This window comes from Marmota marmota, unplaced genomic scaffold (assembly GCF_001458135.2).
Source record: "Marmota marmota marmota unplaced genomic scaffold, marMar, whole genome shotgun sequence".
In the NCBI taxonomy this organism is placed as follows: Eukaryota; Metazoa; Chordata; class Mammalia; order Rodentia; family Sciuridae; genus Marmota; species Marmota marmota.
In genome coordinates this window covers 35,937,737-35,949,856 of record NW_025999977.1, presented here as the reverse complement: position 1 = coordinate 35,949,856, position 12,120 = coordinate 35,937,737, and the positions used below count along the sequence as shown (strand labels likewise).

The following is a 12,120-nucleotide window of genomic DNA, read 5'->3' as shown; positions in this document are numbered from 1 at the left end:
CAGCCCTATTTTATATTCTATTTAGAGACAGGGTCTCACTAAGTTGCTTAGTGCCTTGCCCTTGCTGAGACTGGCTTTGAACTCTCAATCCTTTCTCAGCCTCCCAAGCCACTGGGATTACAGGCATGAGCCACCACACCCAGTGCAAAACTGTGTCCTTTTTCCATAGTTGCAGAGTTTTATCTGGGTATGTGGCCATTCATATTCCAACCTCTATTTCTACTAATGGGCTAAGTTTTTGTAAAGAAATATAAGTGATGTGTGCATCTATCATGTCACTCTGGAAAAAGATGCCCTCTGCTGCCACTTTTTCCCTCTTCCACTATGTGGAAATGCTAACATGCCAACGGCCCAGCTATGATCATGAAGTCAAAGAAAAAATATCTTAAGGAATGAAAGAATTTAAAAAAAAAATTGGTTTCTGGGGTCTAAATCGGATTCATAGAGCAAAGACACACCACCTGCCTGGACTGCTCATTTCTGGACTGTCACAGGGCTGTCAGTGTCAGCCACGGTATAGTCAAGCCTCTGCTTTCTCAGTTCAGCCTGTGCCCAACCTGACTAGTACATAGGTCCTCACAATCTCCTCCTTCCTCTGCCCTTTAGGGGCACCTCTTTATTCTTTGCAGGGTGGCTGTCTCCCTGCTCTCACATATGTCTACGTCCTTTCTGCCCTGGCCTCCTTTCTCCATGTTCCTCCCAGCATGGTTGAGCTCAAGGTGTTCGTTGCCAGTTCCTGTGTCTATTAAGGCTCCACCCCCAAGGACCAGCTTCTGTTCCCCTCAAGTAGCAGAGCAGATTTCACCATGTGAAGGGAACTTAAAGAACTTAAAGCCAGCCAGGCACAGTGAAGCATGCCTATAATCCCAGTGGCTGAGACAGGAGGATTGCAAGTTCAAAGACAGCCTCAGCAAAAGCGAGGTGCTAAGCAACTCAGTGAGACCCTGTCTCTAAATAAAATATAAAATAGATCTGGGCATGTGGCTTAGTGCTCAAGTATGCCTGAGTTCAATCCCCTGTACCCACCCCAATAAAGGAACTTAAAGCCCATTCCAACCTTGGGTAATTACTAGAATGTCTGCAAGCATAGGAACCAAGAACAAGTGACAGTTTTCATAATCCAGGGGCATGCCTCTTGCTCATTGAATTTGCAGTGCTTTTGCCATCACAAGGAGCAAATTAGATCTGAGAGAATCAGAATCACGACATTCAGAGCTATCAACTGTACGTGGGCTGTGGAGATGGCAAATGGCGCTACTAAATTTACAGGCAAAATCTCCAGTGCTCTGGGTAGATTTGTGAAGGTCCCTGTGTCCTAACGATAACTAATATTACCCTGTAGTTCACCTGAGCCAGCACCTGAGCTCTCCACTCGCTGTTTATTCATTCTGCAAACACATTGCAGTGCCTGTTATGAATCACAGATTGCGCTGGGTTCTGGGGAGATGTGAAAAAGACAGACGTGGTCCCTGGCTCCCTGGGTTTACAACACAGTGTGAAGACATGCTGGAAAAGGATCAGGTGGCTGATGGGTGCTGTGATAGGTGGAGTGTCCTGAGAGCACACATGAGTCTACTTTGTTCCCAGAACATCAGCAATGGGACCTGTATGCTCCAGGAGAAAGATTCGAGGATTCCTCTCAGGAGCAACCGATCTACTTCCAAGTACAGAGAACCCCCTAGTGAGGCTGTTAGCAGTACAGCCAAAGAGCTGCCCCTCACTCACACTCAGAGCTTCCTACCAACTTGTGCCTCATTCTAAAATCTAAATAGAATATACAGGATTAGCAAACATAAGAGAATGGACTCCAAAAAAGACGCACAGGACCCTGGGTTCAATCCCCAAGGCTACAAAATTTTTTTAAAAATAATAAACAGAGGGACTCCCAAAGAAACAAGTTGTCTTAGCACAACCATGTTGTAAGGCTATAATACAATACCACAGATTGGGTAGCTTATAATGAACAGAAATGTATTAATTCATGGCTCTAGGGGCAGAGACCTACAAGACCAAGGTATTAGTTTCTGGCAAGGGCCTTTTTGAGGTGTCACCTCATGGCAGAAGGGCAAAGAGAGGGAGAGAGTAAGCAAGAGCTCAAATTTCCAGCCTCAAGCAGTTTTATAATCAGCATGAGTCCATTCCTGAGGATGGGCACTCATGATTGAAATACTTCCCCATCAGGGCCTCAACTCCCAACACTGTTGCTCTGAGGATTAAATTTCCAACACATGATTTTTAGGGGAACATTCAAACCACAGGCAACACAGAATATAGGAAAAAACAAACTTCAAAACTTATTTTTTTTAGAGACCCTAAAAAAGTTACAGTACACACACTCACAAAAATAAGCTGCTTCCCCTCCCCCTGATACTGAGGCTTGAACTCAGGGACACTCTAACTGAGCTACATCCCCAGCCCTTTTTAGTTTTTATTTTGAGACAGGGTCTCATTAATTTGCCCAAGCTGGCCTCAAACTTGCAATCTTCCTGTCTCAGCCTCCTAAGTAGCTGGGATCATAGGCTTGTGCCATCATATCCAGATTTTTGAAGAACAAGAAAGAGACCTTGGAAAATAAGAATATTTATTGAATGTGGGGGAATGATTGGACCCAGATTTGCCCAAGAGCTGTCGAACATGAGTCAGGTGTGTGACAGCTCTCTTTTTGAGAACAGGCTGAGGAATAAAGCTCAGCCTCAGACATTTAAACAGAAAGATCCCGTTAACAAAGGGTTTTGATAAAGCAGGTGAAATAAATCCCTGAGCTAGCAGTGATTTTTTTGCTGGTAGTTCTAAATTGCTGATGAGCTACCAGCAAAATTTTGAGGAAGAAGAGCAGAGAGCCTAGGACCAAGCTCTTGAAAAGTAGGAGCATTTAGTGCCTGGGGAGAGGAAATGCTGTTGAAAAGGACGAAGTAGGAGCCAAGGTGGCATGAAGTCAAGAGGACATTCTGAAGAGGAGGGAATGCGAAGTGTCACCTCCTACAGATCCAGTAGGTTAAACATTTTTGAAAAGCATCCTTTGAATTAAGTCACATTGATGTGTGTTAAGAGTCAGATGGAATGAGTAGGAAGTAGCAGATGATCAGGAAGTGGAGATACACTGGCGGTACCTAAATTCTCAAAGAGCTTTTCATCTTGCAGAAGAGAGAATGATAACCATGGGAAGTAGATAGGACTCAGGGAATTTTACTTAAAATGGGAGAGGTCTGAGCAACTTTAAAAACTGATAGGATGGCTGGGCCTGGTGGTGCACACCTGTTATCCCAGCTGCTCAGGAGGCTGAGGCAGGAGGATCCTGAAATCCAAGCCAGCCTCAGCCTTTGGTGAGGACCTCAACAACTTAGTGAGACCCTGTCTCTAAATTAAAAACAAAAAAGCCTGGGGATGTGGCTCAGTGGTTAAGCATACTTTTTGGAGAGACTGTTGAATACAGAAGCACAGTAAGTTTGCCAGAATGTTCAGAAATGTTTTTCTCTTTGTTGGAGTCAGGTGTGCAGAGCTGGACGGCTCTCTAACTCACCCATCACCCATTCCCTCTCTCATGCATCTCTTGCTCAATCTGAGATCAAGAACACAAACCAAACTTGGCATCTGCCTCCTTCCTGACCAAAGGACACTCTGTTCTGGTTTGGAATTTGTCATTCCTTTGTATTTTGACTTGGTCTACCGACCCAAATATTATTCCCTTCAAAACATCCTCACAGAAATAATGTTTTACCAGGTATCTGGGTGTCCTTTAGCCTATTCAGATTGACACACAATTCAATCAACAAAATAAATAGGTCTCAGCCAGGCATGGTGGCATATACCTATAATTCCAGTGGTTTGGGAGGCTGAGGCAGGAGGATCCTGAGTTCAAAGCCAGCCTCAACAAAAGCAAGGCACTAAGCAACTCAGTGAGACCCTGTCTCTAAGTAAAATACAAAAAATAGGGCTGGGAATGTAGCTCAGTGATCAAGTGCCCCTGAGTTCAATCCCCAGTAACCTACCCCCCCCAAAAAAAATAAATAAAATAAATAGGTCTCCATTTCAATTAGTGAAATCATGATACTATTTTTTCTTGATCAGTTTTGCTTTGGTTTATTTTGTTAATAAACAAAAATTTTGTCAATTCTTTTTAAAGAATTGACTTTAAATATTGTGAATCTTTTCTATTGTATTTTTTCTGTTTCATGGATTTATACTCATATTTATTGTCTTGGGGTTTACTCTACTCTTTTTCTGACTTCTTAAAGGAGAAGCTTACTACTTTTCAGCTTGTTTTGTTTTGTTGACAGTACTGGGGATTGAAGCCAGAGTCTGGCACATGCTAGGCAAGCATTCTGTCACTGAGCCACATCCCAAACCTTTTTTGAAAATTTTATTTTCTTACCGTTTCTCTAAATCGCCAAAGTTGGCCTTGAAATTGCAATTCTCCTGCCTCAGGCTTCCAAGTTGATGGGATAACAGGCACGCGCCACTGTACATGGCTCCTAATTTTTTTGGGGGGCGGGGGCGGAGGTGGGGAGAGTGGTATTGGGGATTGAAGCCAGGAGTGCTTTACCACTGAGCTACATCCCCATTCCTTTTTATTTGTTATTTTAAGACAGGATCACACCGAGTTACTTAGGGTCTTGCTAAACTGCAGAAGCTGGCTTTGAACTTGCAATCCTTCTACCTTAGCTTCCTCAGACACTGGGATCACAGGTGTGCAACACCATGTCCAGCTCTTATTTTAACGTAAGTATCTAAACCCACAAGAATTTCCTTCGGTTCCTGTTTTTGCTGTATGCCACAGGGTTGGCATATAGTGTTTTCTTACCATTTGGTTTTAAACATTTTTGTTGAAGTTTGCCAGTACGAACTTGTAAATTATCTATCTGCCAAATTGTGGGACTTTTTTTTCTCTCCAGCAGCTTACATGTAGGTACAGAAAAAGGATAAATTAAGGACTACTCAGGACTGGAGTTTTGCCAGGAAAGTACACCCCATCCCTTGTATTTCATTTCATATCTCCTATCTCCTATCTCACTTTCTCCTTGCGTCTCATGAGATAGTCTTTCTTTAATTAGAGACTCTGTCTCTCATTACCTCTTCATTTGATTATTGATCTAACACATGTATCCTTCTCTAATTGTCATTGCTACCTTGACTTTCGATACTGAGCCACGAGTTCCATCTGTTGGTTCAAGAGTGTTTGCAAGGATGGGTGCGGACTCTAGGTGGTGAGGAAAGTCAACATAGAAGGGTGCTGAGAGAAAGCAGCGAGGTCGAGAGACTGGAAGACCCAAGGAAGTAAGGAACTGGTGATCAGGAGGCACTGAGCAAGTACAATGGAAAGGAAGGAGATTACTGTTTAAGAATGGAATATATGGTCCGGGGACATAGCTCAGATGGTAGAGTGCTTGCCTCACATACACAAGGCCCTGGGTTCAATCCCCAACACCTCAAAAAAAAAAAAAGTGGAATATCTGAAGTTAATATCTTGGAGATAGAACAACTTTAAGTGTGAATTAAATGAATTATCATAATCTGGTCAGTCATGATCATTGAGCTGGATGAAGGAGAGTGGATGGGAAAGAAGGTCCAGGGTGCGGCTTCATTTGAGAAGGGAGGCCTGGTAGGGGAATGAAAGGAGTCAGGGCAAGGGTTCTGAAAGAACATGCTAAAGTCTTCAGTGAATAAGAAGAGGTGGCAATAAAATGGGACAGAATGTGTCCCAGCCAATGGCTGAAACCTGGTGGAAGCAGGAATATTTAATGAGGTTAGAAAAGGAGTGGACTAAAGAAGTATGCAGATTTCTTAGAAAATTGGGAATGGCACCACCATTTGACCCAGGAATTCCTCTCCTCTGTCTATACCCAAAGAACTTAAAAACAGCATACTACAGAGACACAGCCACATCAATGTTTATAGCAGCACAATTCACAATAACTAAACTGTGGAACCAACCTAGAGGCCCTTCAATAGATGAATGGATAAAAAAATGTGGTATATATACACAATGGAATATTACTCAGCAATAAAAGAGAATAAAATCATGGCATTTGCAGGTAAATGGATGGAGTTAGAGAAGATAATGCTAAGTGAAGTTAGTCAATCCCCAAAAAACAAAATGCTGAATGTTTTCTGTGGTATAAGGAGGCTGATTCATAGTGGGTTAGGGAGAGGGGCATCTAGACGGACTCTAGATAGGGCAGAGGAGTAGGAGGGAAAGGGAGGGGCAGGGGGTGAGAAATGATGGTGGAATGTGATGGATATTATTAGCCAAAATACATGTATGAAGACATGAATTGGTATGAATATACTTTATATGCAACCAGAGATATGAAAAATTGTGCTCTATATGTGTAATAAGAATTGTAATACATTCCATTGTTATATATAAATTTAAAACTTAATTAAAAAAAAGAAAAAAAAAAGGAGTGGACTAGAAGAGCAGTTGAGAACCAAGGAAAACCTGATTTGCCTTTTAGACTTCAAGAGGCTTGAAAATCAGAATGAGCTGGGCACCATGGCAATTGCCCGTAATCCAGCGACTCAGGAGGCCGAGACAGGAGGATCACAAGTTCAAGACCAGCCTCAGCAACTTAGCTAGGCCCTCAGAAACTTAGTGAAACCCTGTCTCAAAAAAAAAAGGGCTGAGGATGGAGCTCAGGGGTAAAGCGCCCCTGGGTTAGATCCCCAGTACCAAAAAAAGAAAGAAAGGAGAGTACAAAGTGACTATTTATGAGGCCTGCAGGGAGGGCCAGGTTTCAGTTGGGACCAGGGAGTGTCTAACACCTTTGATAAGAAGGTTCTTTTTTCAAAATAACCACTGTTTTCAATTCATCTCAGCCATCCTGTTTCTCATTATGCACCATCTCCCTCCTCCTCTTACAGAGCCTGTATTTCATTAGCCTGCCCATCGCCTATAACTGACCTGCATTCATTACCCCATCGGAGGGCACACCGTGCCTCATCCATCATGCATAGCATCTCTAAATGGGGATAGGCATCCCCAAGCCAGGTCTGATCCAGGACAGGTGTTATAGACCGGAGGCAGGAAACTTAATTAAGATTGAGGCTTTCCATTTGAACAGTCAGTTGGCTGGATATTGTAAAGAGGTCGTGAAATCATACAAATATGTTTTAGATTTAGAGATGATTTTATATGAAGGAAAACAGCATTTACTATAGTAAAGTTCAAGGCCCTAACCCACAAATACCTGAGCTTATTCTCAGGGCAAACTGCAGAACTCCTGTAGGCCTGTTTGTTCATTCATACAGTATGTATTTATTGAGCATCCACTAGGGGTTATACACTCAAAACCAAGTCCAACGGCATGGCCTGTTCTCAAAAGAGTTCACAGCTTACTGGGGAGCTCAACGTATGAACACATTCTCTAAACACATTCTTTATTTACATAGTAGGTGCTATAAAAAAGCACTGTTTTCTGTGTGGAATAAAGAAACCATTATTTTTGTGTGTGTGGTGAGGGGTACCAGAGATTGAACTCAGGGGCACTCAACCACTGAGCCACATCCCCAGCCCTATTTTGTATTTTACTTACAGACAGCATCTCACTGCCTCGCTTTTTTTTTAATGTTTTTTTAGTTATAGATGAACATACAGTATGGTGTGGTACTGAGGTTTGAACCCAGTGCCTCACACATGGGAGGCAAGTGCTTTACCATTGAGCTACAGCCCCAGCCCAGCAGCAGTCTCACTTTTGCTGAGTCTGGCTTTGAATTTGCTATCCTCCTGTCTCAGCTTCCAGAGCTGCTGGGATTACAGGTGTGCACCACAGCGCCCAGCCAAGAAACCATTATTTTTAAAGCTAGTGTTGGATACAGGTACATTGGAAAATTGACGCTTCTACTAAACATAAAACATGTTTACCAACAATCAAAACATGTTCACAGCATCCATTTTATTCTCTTTCTTTTTTTTTTTTTTTTTTGGTGGTACGTGGACATCAAACCCAAGACCTCACACACACTAAGCAAACACTCTACCACTAAGCCACATCCTCATAGAATCCCTTTTCATCTAGAATTACTCAACAGCAGAATGGGAAAATCAGTTGTGGTATAGTCACATAGAAGTTTTTGTTTGTTTGTTTTAAATTTTTTGGTTGTCAATAGACCTGTTTTTAAAAAACTCATTTTTATGTGGTGCTGGGGATCGAACCCAGTGCCTCACACATGCTAGGCAAGTGCTCAACCACTAAGCTACAACTCCAGCCCCACACAGAAGATTTTATTGTAATGAGGATGAACTGCAGCTACACATAGTCACATCTCACACACATAGGAAGCAGACACAAAAGAATATATACTGTATCATTCCGTGTATATAAAGTGTAAAAACAGCCCATACTAATCTATAGAATGATGGTTGCCATTCAGGAAGAGGAAGCTATGGAGCTGATCATCTTCCATCTTTTGATCTGGGTGCTGGTGTATATTCACCTTTTGAAAATTCATTGTACTATGTACTTTCATGCACTTTTCTGTGAGTATATTATGCTTCATTAAAAAAGGAAAAAACAGGATTTGAGGGTGGCTCAGTGGTGGGACACTTGCCTAGCATGCTTGAGGCCCTGAGTTCCATCATCAGCAACACACACACATTGACACACACACACACTGACACACACTCACACACACTCACACAGAGTACAAAACAAAATGAACCCTATCTCTGGTTTCTCCTACTGGAAGAAACCATGATTCATAAAGTGGGAAATAAATCTGTTGTCCCTGATGTTTATAGAGCCCAGCAGTAGAAGAATGGAATGAAAGGAATTCTTTTTAGAATTGCTAGAGGATTGGAAGAGATGAAGATAGAAAGAGGACAAGGCCATCAACCAGCAGCTGGAGCCTGAGTTGGCAGAAATAATCAGGCATCTTTTTGAGAGTGGAGAAGGGCCAATATTAAATGTGAGTAACTGGCTATTTAGAGCTATCCTATCACGCCACCCACAAGCATTCAGTAAATCTGCTACCCCCATGAGTATATTAGGGACTCTTATAGAATAAAGCACAAGTGGCTGTTCTCCCCATCTGGGTCACTTGGAGAAGAGGGAGGGGAACCGCTGCAGGAAGCAAGACGACCTAGATTGAGAGACACACAGGAGCAGAAACAGAGCCTGAAGTGACCACTGGAAACAGAAGCCCTAGGTCTAGGCTGGCATCTTGGGCACGGATGGATTAGGGAAGTATTTGTTTTGTTTTGTTTTTCTTTTTCTCCAAGCTGCAAGGTATTCCCTCCTTTAGAAAAGCATTAGAAAAATTTTATGGGTTGCAATTGGTCTTTTAAAAAGGAAAATAAGATAGAAAAAGAAAATAACTGTATTATATAGCAAAACACTTTTTGTAAAAATGATTATGTATATGCACACATGTTTTAGATCATGAGATAAAATGTGGTCACAGTCAAAAAGCCTGAAACATCTAGGATTCACAAAAGGGTGCAGAAGAGGAAAAAATATTTAACCATGGAGGAGATATGTAAGTTGGGTTAAAGGGAATATAGGTGAGGGACATCCATGAACAAAAAGATGACTTGGGGAGTGCTGAGAGGACCCCAGGTGAAGCTTCATGCAGGTAGGGGATGTGGCAGAAGGTAAAGGCAGAGTGCACGGTGGGTGAGGCTCCATCGTGGAAGGCCTCACGCTTCAAAGCTAAGCATGCTAGACTGTATTTTGCAAACAGAGAAAGCTTTTTGATTTTTAAAGAATACTAACTGTAGTATCTGTTGCCCTGGAAGTCCACAGAGGATAATGATAACAGTACCATTTATTGAGCATCTTCTGACTTTACATGCAGCAGCTCAACTACTGATTAACACATCATTGCTAATAGGGTAGGTATTATAACTGTCCTCTATTGGTAGATAAGCAAACTGGGGCTCAGAGGATTTAATCTGTTGCAGGTCACATATCCAACAAGTGGAAGGGGTGGCCAGGTGTATCTGATCCAAAATCAATGCAGCTAACCTCTTCACCAACCTAGAGCCTTAGGAGGGGCTAGACAGAGCAGTCCCAGCACCTGACTAGACCAAAGGTCAGGGACACTTGGCTCTCACTTTTCAGCATTTGGCAGACAGCAGCCTACACCTCTGGGAGATAAAGGAAATGGCTAGAGGAGAACAGTGTCAGCTCCGGCTCTCTCCTCCTCTTTTTTTTCAACTCTTCCTCTATCTCAACACTTTTTTTGGGGGGGGGGTACTAGGGATTAAACTTAGGGGCACTTAATCACTGAGCCACATCCCCGGCCCCTTTTGATTTTTTTTATTTTGAGACATAGTCTCATTAAGTTGCTTAGGGTCTCATTAAGTTGCTGAGGCTGGCTCTGAATTTGCAACCCTCCTGTCTCAGGCTCCTGAGCTACTAGAATTACAGGCATGCACCACTGCACACAGCTCAACCCTTTTTTATGTCTAAGTTTCATTTTTTTAAATTGTTCTTAGTTGTTGATGGATATTTATTTATTCATTTATTTATATGTAGTGCTGAGAATTGAACCCAGTGCCTCACACATGCCAGGCAAGGGCTCTACCACTGAGCCCCAGCCCCAGCCCCATGTCTAAGCTTCCTTATAAACCTTAAGGTATAATAATGGTTATCTTTAATGGGGTATGATGATAATTCTACAAATTCTTTTCTTAGAAAATTTGGAGAATAAATCACTATTAACTAGGTGTTAGTTTTCACTCATTCGTTTGCTTGCAGTTTACTTATTTATTATTGATTATTTGCGGAGCTGGGAATTGACCTAGGGCCTCACATGCCAGTGAAGCATTATGCCACTGGAGTCATATCCCCAGCCCTCACTTGCAGTTTTGCCCTCCCTTAGTTACAAATGGAGGCTAGAAGATACTAGAATATTAAAGCCAAATGGTACATCATTGCCTAGTTCAGTTCTTATTTCATTAAACACATCATCTCCTTCTCTGGTCTGTGGCAAGCCTTAGGAATGAGCAAAGTAGGTAGCTTCCTGCTTATAGAATTGTAAAATGCTAAAAGACCCCTACCAAAAAAATGCCTCACCACAAGTCTAGACACCCCCAAGAGCATCCCTGAAAAGACATATCCTTTCCAACTCAATGCAACTCCTTAATATGTGTGAACACTCTTTGAAAACATTTTTTTTTAAAGGAGGCAAAGGGCTGGGATTACGGGTCAGTGGTTAAGTGCATCTGGGTTCAATCCCTGGTACTTAAAAAAAAAAAAAAAAGGNTAGTTGTTGATATATCTTTATTTTATTTATTTATACATGGTGCTGAGAATCGAACCCAGTGCCTCACACATGCCAGGCAAGTGCGCTACCGTTGAGCCACAATCCCAGCCCTTATCACTACTTTTTAAAGTAAATTTGTCTTGAACTTTGAAGACTACCATCCCTGAAAGAGACAATCATGTGGGAGCCTCAGATGCAATGAGCATGTGCAAACCAGTAACTCAATTTAATAAGAATTAAAGGATTTTCCTAAGGAAGGTGCATCTAGTAAGTCGCCCCTGAGTACAAGAGACCTCAGGGCCAAGGCTAGTGTTTTTCTAACTATCCAAACACATATGCAAGCATCTGACTGTGGTCAAGTTGTCATTCTTACTCAGTTTCTGTAGAGCTTCATTTCCATCCTTCCCCAGGTAATTTTCTGATAAATCAAGAATGCTCAGTTTGACCAGATTATGAAGATTCTGAGCTGAAAAACAAAATATAATAAAAAGATTTTCATATAACTATATATGCCTTTTTAAACATCCTTAGAAGAATTCTGACCCTTGCCTTCTTTGCTGATGGCAATACAAACTCTCATTTTACTTGATCAACTTAATTATCCCCAAAAGTACCTGGATAGGTACTGTAACTGCCAATTCCCAAAGCCATGACCAAGTGGGCAGATATTTCCTGGTCTTAGGTTCTGATTAATGAACTCCAGGTTACACAGAGTCAAAAGCATCATGGGACATTGTTGTTATGTCACCATGGAATAGCCACTCAATGTAAGCCTCATTTTCTGCATCTATAGAATGAGGTGGTTTAAATACACTGTGAGGTTGCTTCCAATTCCAAAATACCCTTAATCATGTGGACAAACAGAAGAAGACAAAATAGGTGAGTTTTTTTTTGTGTACCTCAGCCTACCTGATT

General features: G+C 42.0%; 1 protein-coding gene across 1 annotated transcript in view; it reads right to left on the bottom strand.

The window, feature by feature from the left end:
- Positions 1–12,120, bottom strand: part of Nlrc4 (NLR family CARD domain containing 4) — a 38,076-nt gene that overhangs the window by 2,933 nt on the left and 23,023 nt on the right. Inside the window, exons 7-8 of the mRNA XM_048804948.1 lie at positions 11,528–11,671; positions 5,127–5,299 (exon numbers count right to left, since the gene is read on the bottom strand). Coding sequence (XP_048660905.1) covers positions 5,127–5,299; positions 11,528–11,671 — 317 coding nt within the window. The remainder of the gene's footprint in view (positions 1–5,126; positions 5,300–11,527; positions 11,672–12,120) is intronic.